The 20,229-nt window shown below is 50.1% G+C and overlaps 2 protein-coding genes across 8 annotated transcripts; both read left to right on the top strand.

Moving 5' to 3' along the window:
• The first annotated feature begins 975 nt into the window (after positions 1 to 975).
• On the top strand, positions 976 to 8,076 carry LOC142069242 (uncharacterized). 4 transcript variants are annotated; one of them, XM_075119800.1, is made up of 6 exons: positions 976 to 1,226; positions 2,224 to 2,666; positions 3,342 to 3,429; positions 3,990 to 4,116; positions 4,626 to 4,739; positions 5,074 to 8,076. In XM_075119800.1, exons 2-6 carry the CDS (start codon positions 2,629 to 2,631, stop codon positions 7,521 to 7,523), a joined length of 2,817 nt encoding a protein of 938 aa, XP_074975901.1. In that variant the 5' UTR covers positions 976 to 1,226; positions 2,224 to 2,628; the 3' UTR covers positions 7,524 to 8,076. The 4 variants fall into 4 exon arrangements, with proteins under 4 accessions (XP_074975901.1, XP_074975902.1, XP_074975904.1 ...); XM_075119801.1 differs by lacking the exon at positions 976 to 1,226 and having other exon boundaries at positions 1,595 to 2,666; positions 5,077 to 8,076; XM_075119803.1 differs by lacking the exon at positions 976 to 1,226 and having other exon boundaries at positions 1,595 to 2,666; positions 3,259 to 3,429.
• Positions 8,077 to 8,238: 162 nt separating this feature from the next.
• LOC142069259 (zinc finger and SCAN domain-containing protein 29-like) lies at positions 8,239 to 19,866 on the top strand. Of its 4 annotated transcripts, XM_075119868.1 has the most exons (5): positions 8,239 to 10,973; positions 16,845 to 16,940; positions 17,490 to 17,720; positions 18,019 to 18,041; positions 18,595 to 19,866. In XM_075119868.1, the coding sequence occupies exons 1-3, from the start codon at positions 10,604 to 10,606 to the stop codon at positions 17,525 to 17,527; spliced, it is 504 nt and encodes a 167-aa protein (XP_074975969.1). In that variant the 5' UTR covers positions 8,239 to 10,603; the 3' UTR covers positions 17,528 to 17,720; positions 18,019 to 18,041; positions 18,595 to 19,866. The 4 variants fall into 4 exon arrangements, with proteins under 4 accessions (XP_074975969.1, XP_074975968.1, XP_074975967.1 ...); XM_075119867.1 differs by having other exon boundaries at positions 18,019 to 19,866; XM_075119866.1 differs by lacking the exons at positions 16,845 to 16,940; positions 17,490 to 17,720; positions 18,019 to 18,041; positions 18,595 to 19,866 and adding an exon at positions 11,962 to 12,593.
• Positions 19,867 to 20,229: the final 363 nt, after the last annotated feature.

Here is a 20,229-nt window from a genome sequence, read left to right as displayed (position 1 = left end):
GTGGAACCCAGGGGGAGGGCAGGGACAGAACTAGGTCAGCAGCCAGAAGTGCTCAAAGATCATGAGTCCAACCCCCTGCTCCCCTCCCCCCAATCAGTTACAGAGATTACCAAGTGTGGGGGCTTTTTATTTGTCCTCTGGATTTGCACCTTTCCGGGGACACCGGGAAAAAGGTCCTGTCACCTAGAGCTTGAGGGCGTGTGGCCACCGCCAGAGCACGTGTCTGACCCACGGCATCCCTGCAGCACAGCCAGGGCCTGGGCAGGAGGCCTGGGACGTGGGAGGGATGGACTGTGAACTGCCCCCGTGCCCACAGAGTGGGGCTAAGTGTTTTCCTTTCGCCTTTCTCATTCTTTCCTGATTATTTTTTTAATTAGTTGCTGTTTAGTAAATTGCATTTGTTCTGGAGTATAGACAATGGTCAGGGAGGAGGTCAGGGAAGCGTCCAGAGCAGAGAAAGTACCCTGGAGTGGGCACGCTCCAGCGCGTGTCCTGCGTGGTCACACCAAGGTTGGGGGCCGAGCTCCCCAGGAAGCCTGGGCCCAGCCTTGTCGGGGTTATAAGGACTTTACCACACAGGAGAGTGGAAGGGGAACCCTCAAGGTGAGACAGGCTCTGGGTGAGGGAAGAGGGAGCAAGGACTCAGATCCTTCTGCTGTTTGATTCCACAGCAGTGGGGGGTAAAGTCAGGAAAGTTCCCCACAGTAATGGGACCATTTCCCCGCTTACCTCCCTGCATGTTGACTGGCTTCCCCTAAAGTTCATTCAATATTTTAGGGAAAAGTGTCAGAGCTGGCCACACTCTGAGGCCACCAAAAATGTGGCCGTGAGAAGCCCTGGGCTCGATGCTCATGAGGGGCCCTTCTGACCTTACAGTCTGTGAGTGTAACAGGAGCCGGGCACAGGGATGCTGATCCTTCGGTGAGTTGATCGCTAGGACCCAGGAGCGGCTGGGGGGCGGCTCTGGGGGGAGCGATCGCGGGGCTCAGGCCCGGCCCAGGAAGTGACTCGCAGCCGCTGCGGGGACTCTGGCTCCCGGCGAGATCCCCGAGCCCCGGCGGCTGGTGCTGGGAGCCCGGAGCCCGGGCTGCAGCCGGGAGCGGGGAACCTCCAGCCGGGCCCTTCCCGCTGCTCCCCGGGAGCCTCTCCCAGGGCAGAGCCCCCAGCCCGGCCAGGGCCCCTTCCCGGCCCGGCCCCTGCCCCGGGGGGCCCCGCTCGGGGGGAAGGTAAGAGAGACCCGCCCCCCCCCGGCACCCCCGGGCTGCAGGGGGCGGGTTTGGCCCCGGGTTGCTCCCCGCGGAGCCGGCTGCGATTCCCTGCCCCGGGCCTGGGAAAGTTGCCGCCAGCTCCCGGTGTGTGCGGGGCGGGGGCAGGATCACGTTACCCCCCGCTCCCCCCACTTGCTGCTTTGTTTCCCTGCCCCGGCCGGGTTGGTGCGGACGGAGGCTGCAGCTCAGGGAGATGTGAGGGGGGCAAATAGGGAGGGGCAGAAGGTTGGCAGGGGCTAAACTGGATGCAGGATGGGGGGCCCCAGCTGGGGGTCGGGGAGGGAGCGGGGCCCAGGGGCACAGTCAGGGTGGGTGGGTGGGGGGGCAGCACAGGCGCTGGATCTAGGCTAGCGGGGCCCTGCCGCACCCCCTGGCTTGAAGGGGTTTCCATCCTATCCAGGCTTTACAGTTTGGTTCAATGGCTCTCAGTGCTTCCCCCTCCGTACAGATTGTTTCAGGCCCCCTGCCTGGGACTAGGAGCCGGGGATAACAATGGGTACAGCTGGTGGGGGGGGTGAGCCCTCCTCGCATTGTAGGGACAGGACCCTAACCCCTGAGCACCCCCAACATCCCCCCACTGAGCATGTGGCCCCAGCCTTCCCGGTCCTGGGGCCCAGGGAGGGCACATGGCCCCAGTCTGAACCCCAGGGGCAGCCGAAGGAGAAGCCTGACATGCTCCTCACAGGGGCCGTGCACCCCACCTCCGCAGTCAGCTGTGACTCTCAGCCAGCCTGGAAAACAGAAGGGTTTGTTGGTCGCTGGGAAGGCGGCATAGAACAGAGCTTGTTAGCACAGAAACCAAGAGCGTTCGGCAACGTCTGGCTTGGGGGGAATCCAGGGTCTTGAGTCCTGGGCTCTCCCCGCTGAGTCCCAAACCAGGAGACTGAGCCGCTTCCAGCCCCCCATCCACACTGACACCCAGCTGCCCCTCCCCCATGCTTTCTCTCTTTCCCAGGAAAACAGGTCACCTGGCCTCCCCCTCTCTCTTTGTTCTCCAACACCTTTGGCTGGCTCCCTGCAGAGGAGGGGCTCTGGCCATCACTTGCCAGGATAGAGAATTTTGGCCATTTTCTACACCCAGGCAGCCACTCTGCCATCACGCCTGCCCTCTAGAGGTCTCCACAATGATCACACCCCTGTATCCCACCAGCTTGATACTTGTGTAACACATGGGGAAACTGAGGCACACACACAGTACTCAGAGAAAACATTAAGAACAATCCCGCTTCATGAATCCCTCTGAGACCAGCCCAGGGGCACTTTCTGCAGTGGCTGGAACTCCTCTGACCACACCAGCCCCTGAGCCTGAGCCTGCAGATGATGGAGAGACCTGGGGAAAGGGCTGGAGCTGGGCAGGAAAATGACTCTGCACGGAAGGCGCCTTTCAGGGACTAGCTGGTGAGTTTGGCCTACAAGGGGAGGGTCTCCCTGTGTCTGTGAGTACCAGAGCTTCTGTCCTCAGTGACACAGCCTGGTTCAACCCCCATTACCAGTGTCCGTGGCTGAGCCACCTAATGAGAGCAAAGACCCAAGACAATGGGGCAGTCGCCAGTTCTCCCAGGGCGAGGGAAGAAGATAAAAAGGGAGAGTGGAGAGACTTGAAGGGGCAGCAGGAGCAGGAAGTGGGGAGGGAGGTTCCCAGCTCTGCCCAGATTCATTCCCTGCACCCCTGCGGCAGTCAGCTCTCCTGGGAACAAGGGCAGGAGCTGAGAGAGGAAAAGCCAGTTGCTTGCTCTGCTGAGCACCGCACTACTTAGGGAGATGGGGGAGAGCTAGAGGGGGTCACAATACACTGTGGGGCAGTACCCTGAAGTGACTCCTTTGATTCTGCTCTTTTTCCAGCGTTTGGCTCAGAGATGCTGCTCTGGGGAGGTTTAGAAGGGACGTGGTGGGTTAGTTCTAAGCAGAGGGGGCTGGCCGGGGAGGTAATGAACTAACTGGGTTTGTTCCCAGCATGGCAGAGTCATAGAATCAGAGCGTCTGTCTGCAGGGAGAGAGCCTGGGGGGAATCGGGGAGTGACATGGACTCCAGCCCCTTATGAAACCTGCCCAATCTCCCTGCTCCTCCGACAGGCTGAGGAATCGCGTCCACGTTTCGCTTCAGATTGTCCCATCTTGCAGCGGACAGGGCAGGGAAATGGCTGTGATGGAGCCAGCTCAGGTAGGGGATTTTCAGGGAGCTTTTGGTGGTGGGGGAGGGGCATCGTAGAGGGGTTAATCACCCGGCGTGGGACGGGGTGTGATAAACCTGCTGGAACATGATCGACCTGGGCCTGATTCTCTGAACAGGCCCACTGGTGGGTAGGGGGGAAGGGGGAAATATTCCCCCATTTCTGAAACAGGGAACAGCCCCCCTGGGCAGGGCTGGGAAAACGACCAGACTCCCAGTTCTGGAGCCTGACCCCACTGGCCAGAGGCTGCTGTGAAGTACGAAGGGAAGCTGTCGGGATTCCTGTCCCTGTCCCCTGCTCCGGCTCGGAGCTCTGCTTCCCGTCTCAGCCTGTGGCTGGCAGGCGAGTGGGAAATGTGAAGAGCCTGCCCTCCTCCATCTGCTGGGGGGGCGCGTTAATAAGTTCTCACCTTCTCCCCACCCCCTGGAGCCTCCTGGCTGCTCTGAGCAGGGTGGGGGGAGGATTCTGCTTCTCTAGCCCTCCTCCCCCGTGACTAGCGGGATTGTGGCTGGGGCGGCAGATGCTGAGCGGGGGACTCTTGTTGTTCCAGACGCCGGTGACCTTCGAGGAGGTGGCTGTGTATTTCACCCAGGGGCAGGGGGCTCTGCTGGACCCCGCTCAGAGAGCCCTCTACAGGGACGTCATGCAGGAGAACTACGAGACAGTGACCTCGCTGGGTAAGGGATTCGTGGCTCCTTGGTTATTGGAAGCTGCGGGGTGCAGGGAGGGTTTGTGTGTCTGGCACCGCTGAGGTTCTTCCCTCATCACACTCCAATGAGACCAGGGTGTCAAAACCTAAGGCGCATACTAAATCATCCCCACCAGTACCCCGTAGCTTGCAAGGTGAAGAACTCTTGTATTATCCTGTCTGTGTTGTTTCTCGGTCACTCACAGAATCCTTCTTCTCCCTCCTCCTTGGTCTGACCTCCGTATGAGGGCTCTGGGCTCCGCAGGTTTAGAAATAGGCAGGGGTTTAACACGAGAGCTGGGTGTGCATCACAATTCCCCTCACCTCCCCAGACGTCTGCCTCCCCCGAGGGGGCTCAGTAACCACGTCCCCGTCCTCTTAGATTCTACTTTCCACAGCACAGAACAGGGACAGGTGCCGCCCACGGAATGTCCTTTCTGACAGACGCTCTCTTAGTCCTCCATACCCTCCTCTGATCTGAATTGACCACCTGTACAGGATTCCCCCTTCCCAAACCTGACCTGATCGCCCGACTGGAACGAGGGGAAGAGCCGTGGGTGCCCGATCTCCAGGCCGGTGAGGAAAGAGAGATCCCGAGAGTCAGCCACACAGGTGAGGACTGACACAGAAACCATCTGGGGAATGAAGGAAAAAATTGAGAATCCCAGAACCGTGGTATCAGTAAGTTTCCTCAGTTCCTTCCTCATCTCACCCAGGGCAGGGCTGCAGTCAGGAGCTATCACTGACATTGTTTCCCACATGTCCTGTTACTTGCAAGTGTTTCCTTCCCAACGATCCTTCTCTGTGAAAGTTTGGGTGGGATTTGGAGGCAGAATCCAATTGCTCCATCTATGCAGCTTTACTATGTTGGGTTTTCCCTCGGTGCTATTCCTCTTAATTTTTCCCTAGCACAATGACTCCTGTCCGGATTGTCTCTCTGTCCCAGCAGGTGATGAGAGAGTGAGTGAAAACGAGGAGGAGAATCAACAGCAGGAGATTCCTGGGTACAGGGAATCACAGGGCACCTTTGTGGGAAGACCCCATAAGTGCTTAAACTGTGGAAAAAGTTTCATATGGAGGTCACAACTTGTTTTACATCATCGAATCCACACAGGAGAGAGACCCCACAAGTGCTTAGACTGTGGGAAAAGTTTCATACGGAGGTCAAACCTTGTTAAACATCAAGCAGTCCACACTGAAGAGAGACCTCATAAGTGCTTAGATTGTGGAAAAAGTTTCATACGGAGGTCACAACTTGTTTTACATCAGGAATGCCACACTGAAGGGAGACCCCATAAGTGCTTAATCTGTGGGAAACGTTTCATATGGAAGATAGACCATGTTAAACATCAAGCAATCCACACTGGAGAGAGACCCCATAAGTGCTTACTCTGTGGGAAAAGTTTCATACTTAGATCATACCTAGTTTTACATCATCGAATCCACACAGGAGAGAGACCCCATAAGTGCTTGGACTGTGGGAAAAGTTTCATACGGAGGTCAACCCTACTTAATCATCAGGCAATCCACACGGGAGAGAGACCTCATAAGTGCTTAGACTGTGGGAAAAGTTTCATACAGAGGTCACACCTTGTTAGACATCAGGCAATCCACACAAGAGAGAGACCCCATAAGTGCTTAGACTGTGGAAAAAGTTTCATACGGAGGTCAACCCTACTTAATCATCAGGCAATCCACACGGGAGAGAGACCCCATAAGTGCTTAGCCTGTAGAAAAAGTTTTATACGGAGGTCACACCTTGTTAGACATCAGGAACGCCACACTGGAGGGAGACCCCATAAGTGCTTAATCTGCGGGAAACATTTCATATGCAAGTTAGACCATGTTAAACATCAAGCAATCCACACTGGAGAGAGACCCCACAAGTGCTTACTCTGTGGGAAAAGCTTCATACTTAGATCATACCTTGTTTTACATCATCGAGTCCACACAGGAGAGATACCCCATAAGTGCTTAGACTGTGGGAAAAGTTTCATACGGAGGTCAACGCTACTTAGTCATCAGGCAATCCACACTGGAGAGAGACCTCATAAGTGCTTAGACTGTGGGAAAAGTTTCATACAGAGGTCACGCCTTGTTAGACATCAGGCAATCCACAAAGGAGAGAGACCCTATAAGTGCTTAGACTGTGGGAAAAGTTTCATATGGAGGTCAGACCTTGTTAAACATCAAGCAGTCCACACAGGAGAGAGACCTCATAAGTGCTTACTCTGTGGGAAAAGCTTCATACTTAGATCATACCTTGTTTTACATCATCGAGTCCACACAGGAGAGAGACCCCATAAGTGCTTAGACTGTGGGAAAAGTTTCATACGGAGGTCAACGCTACTTAGTCATCAGGCAATCCACACTGGAGAGAGACCTCATAAGTGCTTAGACTGTGGGAAAAGTTTCATACAGAGGTCACGCCTTGTTAGACATCAGGCAATCCACAAAGGAGAGAGACCCTATAAGTGCTTAGACTGTGGGAAAAGTTTCATATGGAGGTCAGACCTTGTTAAACATCAAGCAGTCCACACAGGAGAGAGACCTCATAAGTGCTTAGATTGTGGAAAAAGTTTTATACGGCGATCAACCCTACTTGTTCATCAGGCAATCCACACTGGAGAGAGACCCCATAAATGCTTAATCTGTGGGAAAAGTTTCATACGGAGGTCAGATCTTGTTAAACATCAAGCAGTCCACACTGGAGAGAGACCCCATAAATGCTTAATCTGTGGGAAAAGTTTCATACGGAGGTCAAACCTTGCAAAACATCAGATAATCCACACAGGAAAGAAATCCCATAAATGTTTGGACTGTGGGAAAAGTTTTACACAAAGATCAAATCTTATGGCACATCAGGCAATCCACACAGGAGAGAGACCTCATAAGTGCTTGGACTGTGGGAAAAGTTTCATATGGAGATCAGTCCTGGTTACACATCAGAGATTACACACAGGAGAGAGACCCCATAAGTGCTTAGACTGTGGGAAAAGTTTCATACAGAGGTCCCACTGTGTTAAACATCAAGCCGTCCACAGTGGAGAGAGATCTCATAAGTGCTCAGAGTGTGGAAAAAGTTTCATAATGCGGTCAACGCTACTTAATCATCAGGCAATCCACACTGGAGAGAGACCCCATAAATGTTTAATCTGCGGAAAAAGTTTCATACGGAGGTCAGGCCTTGTTAAACATCAGGCTATCCACACTGGAGAGAGACCTCATAAGTGCTTAGACTGTGAGAAAAGTTTTATCCAGAGGTCCCACCTTGTTAGACATCAGGCAGTCCACACTGGAGAGAGACCTCATAAGTGCTTAGACTGTGGGAAAAGTTTTATTCAGAGGTCCCACCTTGTTAGACATCAAGCAATCCATACAAGAGGGAGACCATAAGACTCTTGGAAAGGTTTCAGAAACAGATTAGCCCTTCTAAAGATCAGGCAATCCACACACGCGAGAGAACCCCGTAAGTGCTTAGACTATGGAAAAATGTTTCAAATAGATGTCATCCCTTGTTTTACATCAGAGAATCCACACAGAGGAGTGACCCCATAACTGCTTAGCCTGTGAAAGACCTTTTAAATGGAGGTCAGAACTTGTTTCAAATTAGGCAATTCACACAAGAGAGAGACCCTATAAGTGTTTGGACCATGTGAAAAGTTTCACACAAAGATCGAATCTTATAACACTCAGAGGATCCACACAGGAGAGAGACCGCATCAGTGCTCAGACTGGAAAAAGTTTCCTACATAGGTCAGACCTCGTTAAACATCAGCTAATCCACAGAGGAGAGAGATCCCATAAGTGCTTAGGCTGTGGGTAAAGTTTTATAAGGAGCTCAGCCCATGTTTTAGATCAGAGAATCCACACAGGAGACCCCATAAGTGCTCAGACTATGGAGAAACTTTCATACCGTGGTCAAGGCTTCTTAATTATCAGGCAGTCCTCAAAAGAGGGAGACTCCGTAAGTGCTTAGACTGTGGAAAAAGTTTCATACAGAGGTCAGACCTTGTTAAACATCAGACAATCCACACTGAAGAGAGATCCGATAAGTGCTTAGACCAGGGGTGGGCAAACTTTTTGGCCCGAGGACCACATCGGGGTTGAAAACTTATATGGAGGGCCGGGTCAGGGAAGGCTGTGCCTCCCCAAACAGCTTGGACCCGCCTCCATCTGACCCCCTCCCACTTCCTGCCTTCTGACTGCCCCCCTCAGTATCCCTGATCCATCCAATCCCTCCTGCTCCTTGTCCCCTCACCGCCCCCTCCAGAGACCCCCACCCACCCCTAACCACCCCCCAGGACCTCATCTGAAGGATTCATGCAGGGTTCATGCACTTGGCAACATTTAGGGCACACCCTGAGTGTTGTGTAGGAGCAGTGCACACACGGCTCCTCTCAAGGGCATGAACCTTGGAAACTCGCCCTAAGGACATGAACCGTGGGAAGCCTCCCAGGACTGGGCTCAAGGCCCAAGAGCAAGGAATGCGGTAGATAGAAATTGGTTAATAAGAATCTTAAACAAAGCCAGTGTATTCCTTTTATCTGATGGAGTATGTAATGCGCAGGAGGAGGGGGAGAATAAAAGAGAGGGTGGAAAGCTGACAAGGCAGACCAGCCCGTCGGCAGACCAGCCCGCTTGCTTGCTTAAAGCTTTGTCTGTCTTGTATTTGGACTGCAACACTCATCCCCTATCTAAACCCCCTGACTGCCCCCTCCAGGGGCCCCTGCCCCAAACCACCTCCCCAGGACCCCACCCCCTTCCCATTCCCCCGTGCTCCCTGTCCCCTGACTGCTCCAACCCCTATCCACACCCCTGCCCCCTGACAGGCCCCCGGGACTCCCACACCTATCCAATCCCCCCACGTTCCCCACCCCCTGACCGCCCCCCCCAAAACATCCGCCCATCCAACAGCCCCCGTCCCCTTACTCCCCCCTGGGACTCCCTGCCCCTTATCCAACCCTCCGGCCCCGGCCCCCTTACCATGCTGCTGGTGGCCCGGCAGGAGCCAGACACGCTGCACCACTCTCCCGGAGGAGCACGCAGCCCCACCCCTCAGAGCGCTGCCCGCACGGTGCAGCTGAGGCTCCGGGAGAGCAGGGAAGGTAGGGGATGGGCTGGGAGCAGACTCCCCCGCCGGGCGCTCAGGCGGGTCGGTCAGGACAGTCCCGCAGGCCGGATGTGGCCCGCAGCCCGTAGTTTGGCCACCCCTGGCTTAGACTGTGGGAAACATTTCAGAAACTGATGAGTCCTTGTTCTACATCAAGGAATCCACAAGACTCCATAAGTGCTTGGACTGAGCAAAAGTTGTACACAGAGATCACACCTCATTAAACATGGGAGAATTCACACACGATCTAAACTTCTGTGACACCTGGCCCAAAAGAGTTAAGAACCTTGCAGGCTAATTGACCCAGATTCAACCTTTAGAGACATGTTAGAAAACTGTGTAAATGGTATTTGGGGCCACTCCAAGTAATATAGAGTAGAACTTTGAAATGTAAACTGGTGTTGTTAAAAAATTGGAAGAAGATAGTAGGGCTGTTGATTAATTGCAGTTAATTCGTGTGATTAACTCAAAAAAATTCATTGGGGTTAGAAAAATTAATTTCAATGAATCACATTGTAAAACAATAGAATACCAATTGGAATTTGTTAAATGTTTTTGGATGTTTTTCTGTGTTTTCTCATATGCTGATTTCTCACAACAAAGAATAGAAAGTGTACAGTGCTCACTTTATATTATTTTTTATTACAAATATTTGTACTATAAACATTCAAAACACAAATAGTATTTTTCAGTTCACCTCATACAAGTACTGTAGTGAAATCTCTTTATCAGGAAAGTGTAACTTAGAAACATAGATGATTTTAATTATATAAGTGCACTCAAAAATAAAGCAATTAAGACCTTTAGAGACTAGAAGTCCACTCAGTGCTACTTCTTTTTCTGCCAATCGCTAAGGCTTGGTCTATGCTACGAGTTTATGTTGGATTTAGCAGCGTTAAATCGAATTAACCCTGCATCCGTCCACACAATGAAGCCATTTTTTCGACATAAAAAAAGGGCTCTTAAAACCGATTTCTGTACTCCTCCCCAATGAGGGGATTAGCGCTGAAATCGACATCGCTGTTTCGAATTAGGGTTAGTGTGGACGCAATTCAAAGGTATTGGCCTCTGGGAGCTATCCCACAGTGCACCACTGTGACCGTTCTGGACAGCACTCTGAACTCGGATGCACTGGCCAGGTGTACAGGAAAAGCCCCAGGAACTTTTGTAACTCATTTCCTGTTCACCCCAGGCGAGTTCATCAGCACAGGTGACCATGCAGTCTCAGAATTGAAAAAGAGCTCCAGCATGGACCGAATGGGAGGGACTGGATCTGATCGCTGTATGGGGAGAGGAATCCGTGCTATCAGAACAATGTTCCAAAAGACGAAATGCCAAAACATTTCAAAAAATCTCCGAGGCCATGAGGGACAGAGGCTACAGCAGGGACGCAACACAGTGCCGCGTGAAACTTAAGGAGCTCAGACAAGCGTACCAGAAAACCAAAGAATCAAACAGACGCTCCGGGACAGAGCCCCAGACATGCCGCTTCTACGCTGAGCTGCATGCAATTCTAGGGGGAGCCGCCACCACTACCCCACCCCTGTCCGTGGACTCCAATGATGGGGTACTCTCCTCCATGCCTGAGGATTTTTCAGATGGGGAAGATGAGGAGGAGGAGGACGAGCTTAAGGAGAGCACACAGCACACCATTCTCCCCGACAGCCAGGATCTTTTTATCACCCTGACTGAAATACCCTCCCAACCCAACCAAGCCGGAGAAGGGACCTCTGGTGAGTGTACCCTTTTAAATATAATACATGTTATAAAAGCAAGCGTTTTTTAATGATTAAGTAGCCCTGAGGACGCGGGATGCATTCGTGGCCAGTATTGCTCCTGGAAAAGTCTGTTAACGTGTCTGGGGATGGAGTGGAAATCCTCCAGAGACGTCTCCATGAAGCTCTCCTGGAGGTACTCTAAAAGCCTTTGCAGAAGGTTTCTGGGGAGAGCAGCCTTATTCCGTCCTCCATGGTAGGACACTTTACCACGCCATGCTAGTAGCAAGTAATCTGGTATCATTGCATGACAAAGCCTGGCAGCGTATGGTCCCGGTGTTTGCTGGCATTCAAGCAACATCCATTCTTTATCTCTCTGTGTTATCCTCAGGAGAGTGATATCATTCATGGTAACCTAGTTGAAATAGGGGAATTTAATTAAGGCGACATTGAGAGGTGGCCATTCCTACTGGGCTGTTTGCCTGTGGCTGAAAGGAAATCCTCCCCACAGTTAGCCACGCGGTGGAGGTGGGGGGGAGCTTTGGCGCTGAGCTGTTCATGTTTGGCTAGCAGGGATCTTCCCTGATACCAGCCACACAGTGGGGGGAGAGATAAAGCAATCATCCCAGAAAATTGAATGGCGGGGCGGGTTAGTTTGGTTTTTGCTGCTGCATGTTAACAGGAAAACCGCAGCACTAAATGGCCAACTCAACCTGCTTTGCTTGGTATGGGAGAGGAGGGCGCTGCTGTTATGAAGGTTGCAGAAGCCGAAAAACTATGGCTTACCATGGCCGCCTGCAAGCCGAATTCTGTTGCCCGGCACTGCGTGTGTGATCTCTAACACCAAAGCTGCAGGCACTCAATATAAGATGCAAAATGCGACCTCGTACCAAAATCACATGTGCTATGTAATGTGAATAGTTTAGTTCACCGTGGAAGAGTATAGCCATTGTTCTGTAAAATGTATCTTTTAAAATACTTCACTCCCTTTTTTTCACTCCAGCAGCTGCCAATGTTTCAAGCCTCCCTCCTCCGTCCCAAAGGCTATCTCAGATAAGGCGGCGAAAAAAATGCATGCGCTATGAAATGTTCTCTGAGCTCATGCAGTCGTCTGGCACTGACAGAGCTCAGCAGAATGTGTGGAGGGACACAGTAGCAGAGTACAGGAAAGTGGCCGATGAACGTGAGGAGAGGTGGTGGCAGGAAGATCAGAGGAGGCATGAGGCAATGCTGGGGCTACTGCAGTATCAAACGGACATCCTCCGGCCTCTGGTGGAGGTTCATGAACGGCAGCAGGATCACAGACTGCCGCTGCAGCCACTGTTTAATTGCCCTCCCTCCTCCCCAAGTTCCATAGCCTCCTCACCCAGACGCCCAAGAACATGGGGGGAGGGAGCTGGGGAGGCTCCGGGCACCCAACCACTTCACCCCAGTGGACAGCCCAAGCAACAGAAGGCTGTCATTCAAGAAGTTTTAAAGTGGCCTTTTCCTTCCCTCCTGCCTTCTTCCCACACCTCACCTGAGCTACCTTGTGAGTTATCTCCCTATTTTTATAATCAATTAATAAAGAATACATGTTTTTTAAATGATAATGACTTTATTTCCCTTGCAAGCAAGCTGTGATCGAAGGGGGAAGGGTGGGTGGCTAACAGGGAATTTAGAGGCAACCAAGGGGGCGGGTTTTCATCAAGGAGAAACAAACAGAAGTGTCACACGGTACCCTGGCCAGTCATGAAACTGGTTTTCAAAGCTTCTCTCATGTGCACCACTTCCTGCTGTGCTCTTCTAACCTCCCTGGTGTCTGGCTGCGCGTATTCAGCGGCCAGGCGATTGGCCTCAACCTCCCACCCTGCCATAAACGTCTCCCCCTTTACTCTCACAGAGATTGTGGAGCACACAGCAAGCAGCAATAACAATGGGAATATTGGTTTCGCTGAGGTCTGAGCGAGTCAGTAAACTGCGCCAGCGACCCTTTAAACATCCAAATGCACACTCTACCACCATTCTGCACTTGCTCAGCCTATAGTTGAACAGCTCCTGACTACTGTCCAAGGTGCCTGTGTACGGTTTCATGAGCCAGGGCATTAAGGGGTAGCCTGGATCCCCAAGGATAACTGTAGGCATTTCAACATCCCCAACAGTTATTTTCTGGTCTGGGAAGTAAATCCCTTCCTGCAGCCATTGAAACAGATCAGAGTTCCTGAAGACACGAGCATCATGAACCTTTCCTGGCCATCCCACGTTGATGTTAGTGAAATGTCCCTTGTGATCCACCAGTGCTTGCAGCACCATTGAAAAGTACCCCTTGCAGTTTATGTACTGGCTGCCCTGGTGGTCCGGTCCCAAGATAGGGATATGCGTTCCGTATATAGCCCCACCACAGTTAGGGAATCCCATTGCAGCAAAGCCATCTCGTGTGACGTGCACATTTCCCAGAGTCACTACCTTTGATAGCAGCAGCTCAATGATTATGTTGGCTACTTGCATCTCAGCAACCCCCACAGTAGATTTGCCCACTCCAAATTGATTTCCGACTTACCGGTAGCTGTCTGGCATTGCAACATTCATTCATAAAATCGGTTACCCCAGAAACTGGCTAATTGAGTTTCACTTTCAATCCAATTGCTGCTTAAATCACTGAAACTTGAACTCTTTCAACATTGTAACTTCTGCTCACTGTTTGCCATTTCTTACACTTGTCCATATTGTAACTCAAACTCCATTTTAACTTGTCCCAAACTCCATTTTAAAAATGCTTACTCCATTTTGCAAAAGCCTAATGTAATCTTATTAGTTTAGTTTAGATGTGTGAATGAGGTATGTATGGATGGTGGAATCAACCTCCAGCCCGTCCTGATAAAATAAAGTGTAAACACCCAGTGGCTGAAGATGCGGACAACAGCCCTGACAAAGTAAGAGGAGTCCACCCTCAAAAGAAAAGAACAAAAGTACAATTGAAGAAACATCAGAGCCAGGTCCTAGGCTGAAAGTCATGTCTGCAATTGACGGGTGATCAATCACACCAAACCCAGAGGCAGCGTGACACAGCAAGACCTATAGACTCTAGATTGAAACTAAAGCCTACAAAAAAGGATGGATGAGATGGAAGACTTTGGGGAGGGTACCATTCTGCAGCCAACATGGAAGGGCATCGGTGCATGCCCAACGGAGACCCAGCTCTTCCTTGTGCCCGGCTTTCCTGGCCAGTTAGCCGTCACAGGCATCGAACCCAAGATATTAGTTATTGGTTATAAATCAAATTGTGTTATCATAATAAACATGGCATTTTCTTGTCTTGTCCCCTGAAATGATCCTGTGTAGTTTTCTTGGCATAACAACCTTGAGAGATCATCAAGTCCAGTCCCCTGCCCTCACAGCAGGACCAAGCACCATCTAGATCATCCCTGGTAGATGTCTATCCAACCTGTTCTTAAATATCTCCAGTGATGGGGATTCCACAACCTCCCTAGGCAATTTATTCCAGTGTTTCACCACCCTGACAGTTAGGAAGTTTTCCTAATGTCCAACCTAAACCTCCCTTGCTGCAATTTAAGTCCATTGCTTCTTGTCCTATCATCAGAGCTCAAGGAGAACAATTTTTCTCCCTTCTCCCTGTAACACCCTTTTAGATACTTGAAAACTGCTATCATGTCCCCCCTCAGTCTTCTCTTTTCTAAACTAAACAAGCCCAATTCTTTCAGTCTTCCCTCATAGCTCATGTTTTCTAGGCCTTTTATCGTTTTTGTTGCTCTTCTCTGGACCTTCTCCAGTTTTTCCACATCTTTCTTGAAACGTGGTGCTCAGAACTGGAGACAATACTCCAGTTGATGCCTAATCAATGCAGAGTAGAACGGTAGAATGGCCTCTTGTATCTTGCTCACAACACTCCTGTTAATGCATCCCAGAATCATGTTTGCTTTTTTTGCAACAGTGTCACACTGTTCACTCATATTTAGCTTGTAGTCCACTATGACCCCTAGATCCCTTTCTGCAATACTTATATTTACTTAGTCAATAATCCAAATAGTTTTCTTTAAAACCATAGGCACCAACTTTTCCCGGCGCTGGTGGGTGCTCAAACCCCATTCCCCGCCCTGACTCCACCCCTGCCCCACCCCCATTCCAACCCCTTCCCCAAAGTCCCTCCCCAACTCCACCTCCTCCCTGCACCTATTGGACCCCTTCCCCAAATCCCTGTCCCGGCCCCGCCTCTTCCCCAAGGGCGCCGCGTTCCCCCTCCTCTCCCTCCCTCCCAGCACTTGCCTCCGCGAAACAGCTGTTTTGCAGCAGGAAGCGCTGGGAGCTAGGGGGAGAAGCGGGGAAGGGACGCTCAGGGGAGGAGGCAGAGTAGAGGTGGAGGTGAGCTGGGGCGGGGAGCTGCCAGTGGGTGCAGAGCACTCACTAATTTTTTCCCCTGAGTGAGTGATCCAGCCCCGGAGCACCCACGGAGTTGGCACCTATGTTTAAAACATGAACAATGTGAACAATCTCTATTAGAGATCTCTATTCCTCCATAGCTAAAGCCCTCCATAATTACAGCTAGCTGACATTTTTCACACAGAAATGTTTCTCATCTGAAAGTGTGGCTTCAGGAAAATCAGGGTTTCCCTGGAAATGTTGCTTTTTACGACAGTAGGCTAGATTCTGATCAGGAGAATCAACGTGTAATTGCAAATTGTGGAATCATTTCAATTGCAGTCTAAAATGTCTGTCCACATTTTCTGTTTCCACATTTCTGCAGGGAAACATTAGAGAATATTTCGTTCCGGAAAACATCTTAACCCCTGTAGCTCAGCATCAGCTCATTTATATTAAGGGTGAAAGATCAAGTTACAACACATAATGTGAAAATGTTCAGTCCATGACGAAACAGAAAGATCTCCAAAAATATCATGTCCAAGAATAATCTAGAGATCATGTAGCCACTGTGCTGGCCCTGTATATGATGGAAACCACTTCAAGCCAGGGGGTGCTGCATCCCCAGTACCCCTAGTTCCAGCACTTAAAACTTATTTTTAAAGGCTCTGTATCTGACTGAAAATATTTCTTAGACCAAGAGTCCTGGTCAGTGTTTGAAACCCAAACATTGGAGCATTAGGACATTGAAAGTGAAATGAATTAAAGTTGTAGAACTGCTTTCTTTCCAGTGTCTTGTGGTGTTTAGATGTTGCTTGTAATTATTAGAATTGGGAGCACTGGCTGTTGGGAGTCTGAAAGGACAGGAAACAGGAAGGAGGGGGAGGAGTTGAAGAGGCTGAAGGAGAGCTACTGGGGTGATATTTAAAAGTTTTTCTCTGCAAGGAAGAGAGCTAGAAACATCCTTTGTTTAGAAAACAGAAGCTGAGAAGTTGAATCCTTGTCAAACCCAACTTCCACTGGTGAAACAAGGGAACTTTTTACAGAACAGAAGCTGTTCTGTTCTGTAAAACACTTAGTCCCGCTCTGTCACACCAGTGCAGTCCCCAGGGCTTCAGAGCTGAAATTCAACTGGGAGTTGGGCTCCTTGGAGAATCCCAGCTCATATTTGGAGCCCGGTTGGTTTCTGGGATTAGTATCACTTCTGTAATCTGAAAACCACCTTAATTGATTCACCACCATGTGACTCCAGTTTCCTGTTATGTGCTGTGCTACTAATTAGTGAATGAATAAATACCAGTCAAACTCAGATAATTGAGGTCTCTCTCTAATTTATAAAATGACTGAATTGGAAACAAGTTGGAATATGACACTCTCCCTATTTCCGTTGTTCGGTTTCATTCCCTTGGTGCCCCTGATGTCATAAATCCATTAGGACAAACAGTCACCTTGGGTTTGGGTGGAAAAACATCCCCCTACCCACCCTTCTGAACCCTCAGAATGAAACCTCCCAAATAATTTCTCTTTCTCCAGGAAAAAAATCAGGCCCATTGCAAGACTTTGAGGGAAGAGAGAGAAAAACTGCAGGGATTTCAAGTGACTGGAGAGGGGAAAAGCTGGGAGTATCTGGTAGGTGCCTGTTGTTTCTGACCTGCTGAGACTTGTGGTGAGAGGTCTGTTTTTAGGCAGATTCCTCTGTGGGCTTGGTGAATGTGGGCATCAGTACATTTCTCCATGATCCTAGATTTTCTGTGTTAGGTTCATGTGCAGAATCTAAGCTCTTGTGTCAGTGAATGAGTTAATTTCTAGCCCTTGTGACTTTCCCTGTGTCTGCGTCATTTCTTGGGTTGGTGAATTCTTTGATTTCTTTTTTCCCTTGGAACTTCTGTCAGTGTAATGCTGAGTCCTGCCTCCTGCTGCTCTGGATCTCCATTCTCAGAGGCCATTGATAACACAACGTCCTAAGCACGTCAGACATGGAAACATCCCTTTCCAGATACATTGGGGAGAAATGAAAGAGGTGTAAGAGAATCCTCTCCCAAGTAACCACAGGGTAGAATCAAGTGTCAGAAATCTTAGGTTTGCAAAGAAATTCTCCCTCCTGCACACTCAGCACTCCATAAAAGACCCCAGGCTGCTTCCTTGTCCCTGACCAGCCCTTTCCCTGTTGCTTTACAGAAACAGACACAAGAGGAGAGGCAGAAAATTGTTTCTGAATTTCAGCAACTGAGGCAGTTCCTGGAGCAACAAGAGTGACTCCTGCTGGCCCGGCTGGAAAAGCTGGACAAGGAGATAGTGAAGATACAGAAAGAAAATGACACCATACTCTCAGAGGAGATTTCCCATCTCAGTGAGCTGATGAGTGAGCTGGAGGGGAAGTATCAGAAGCCAGCAAGTGAATTCCTGCAGGTGAGACTGAGTTAGAAACATTGGAGATCCCCACACAGGGAAGGGAGGACTCCAGAATCATAAGCACAGGGGTCCAGCAGTCAGAGATCTCACTGTAACTTGGCGCGTACATTGCTGACATGTGAATGACAACTGGTCATTGCAGAATTAAAGACACAGAGATATGCGAGAAGGGAAAGCCCCATTAGCTCAGGGAATCCATGGCCTCTGTTCCCTATATTTGCAAAATCCCTTCCCTGGGAACCACTGCCTCTGTCAAGTGGGACTGACATTCTCTCTCTCTCTCTCTCTTCTCTAGGATGTCAGATGCACCTTGAGCAGGTACATGGCTCTCTCTCACTCCCCCTCACACTTCACAATGCTGGGAAAGAGCTTGGTGATGGTGATGGTGATGGTGGTGGTGGTGATGATGTTAGCACTGCATCTCCCAAGGGCTCTACAGCAAAATGTGTAGGGAAGGTCACATTTTGGATAGAAATCTTTCTGATCTGTTTAATCCTGAGGTTCTCACCATATTACAGAAGACTCTGGAATTCTCCATTCAGTGGGAAAGACTGACCCAGTAGTTCCTAGAGATGTCACATCGCTGGGGGAGTGGCTGCCTCAAGATTGTGGGGATGGAATATGGGCCTATCATTGCTGGGGTACTGGACACCATTCAGCCCAGGGCAGCAGCGATCAAGAGTCTTTCCCACGTGAGGGCTGTTTGAAGCCCTGTGTGGAATGAGCTGGGGAGTGGGGAGCTAGTGTCTCAGTCTAGTTCCTAGAGGACAGATTTCTACAACACTTCACCTGGGAACCTCCTGTCCCTCAGAGCATGGAGGCCAAGGAGTGAATTGGCCACGGAGACTCAATTGCCTCCTTTTATCCCCAGAGCTGGTCTCTCCAGGACAGAGTTGAAGAATATTAATGAGACCTTTGGGGGAAGATTTCACGACCACAGCCTGTGTCCCACCTGCTCTGACTCCAGGCCCATTAGAGCAGCAGCTTTCACTAACAACAAATTATAACGTGTCACTAAATGAAATGTACAAATGTGAAGTTTTCTCTCCAGGTGTGAGAAGGGGAAGTTCCAGCAGCCAGTGGAGATTTCTCCTGAACTAGAAGCGAGACTCAACAATTTCTCCCAGAAAACTGTTGCCCTAATGGAGATTCTGAGGAAATGCAAAGGTGCTGAGAAGGGATCTAGGTGGGGAAAGTGGGATGAGCCCCTGAGACTGTGGGAGGGGATGGGCTCTGGCCACGGGGGTCATATCTATTGAATGACAGGAAAGCAATTGAGCTGGTGTAACAGGTGCCCAGGTGTCAGGACGTCTCACATTCATTCATGAGTTAACAAAGGTCACACCATTGAGGCCCAAATTTAGCAAAATGGCCTAATTTTGAGTCCCTGATTTTCTCTCCCAACTTGCAAAGCCCGTGGGGGTCACAGACACAGGGATGCTACTCTGGCTGCATCTCAGGACTTGCCTTGCCTGTGCCAAGGTCTGCACGGGCCTCTGGAGCCACTGACTGGGGGAGTCGCAAACTGCCCCCTCTATTTCTCTGCCAATTAGGGTGAATTTGGCCCATTGAGCCAACACTCTCCCAGCTCCAATCTCAACACTTATTAAACAATTTTATTATTCTATGGAGGACGAGGGCCCCATTGTGCTGAGCTCTGTAGAGATGCTGAGTGAATAAACCCAAGGGACCTACAACTACGAGCCCTGAGCCTGCAAACTCTTAACATCCCATTAATGTCAAAGGGACCAAATTTCAGAGTAACAGCCGTGTTAGTCTGTATTTGCAAAAAGAAAAGGAGTACTTGTGGCACCTTAGAGACTAACCAATTTATTTGAGCATAAGCTTTCGTTAGTACAGCTCACTTCATCGGATGCAACAAAGGGACCAAAGTCTGCTAAAGTCTTTGCAGGATCTGGGTCTAGGGTCTGAGAAAAGGCAATAGGCGAATGAGACAAACCAGCTGGAGTCTGGAGATTGGGAGGGGCTGATGAGAGGAAAGGAAATCTCTCTGACAGATTGTATCTCCTAGGGTGGTTGTGAGACCTAATGGCTGTTGATTTCATTGCTGTGAGATGCCTGAATGAGAGAGGTAAAAGAAGGTTTCAGATTTGTTTATATTTATATTAAAGATCTGAGTGTGTCCCTGTCCCTCTCTGTTTCTCTGTCAAAATTCAAACCAAGTTAGGTCAGTTAAGAGTGGGGATATTGTTACAAACATGAAAGCAAGAAATCTCGCCTCTTTTCGCCTTTCCCCCTCCAGACACTCTGCCATTTGCACTGGGGACAAAAAGAGGGGAAACCCTAGGAGCACAAAGACAGGGTGAGGTTGCAGGTGAAAACGGTCTTTAAATTATAAGAAAATTCCCATGAAAACACACTGCACCTAAAGTTACCAACCAAACCAACACCAGTCATGACACACCCAGCACTACAATGAAACCATGAAATACAGAGGAGATCCCGAGCTGAAGTCACACAAAAGATCCTGACACCAACCTTAGTG

This window comes from Caretta caretta, chromosome 14 (assembly GCF_965140235.1).
Source record: "Caretta caretta isolate rCarCar2 chromosome 14, rCarCar1.hap1, whole genome shotgun sequence".
Lineage (NCBI taxonomy): Eukaryota > Metazoa > Chordata > Testudines > Cheloniidae > Caretta > Caretta caretta.
The sequence above is the reverse complement of the archived record's forward strand: the minus strand, read 5'-3'. Positions and strand labels throughout refer to the sequence as shown.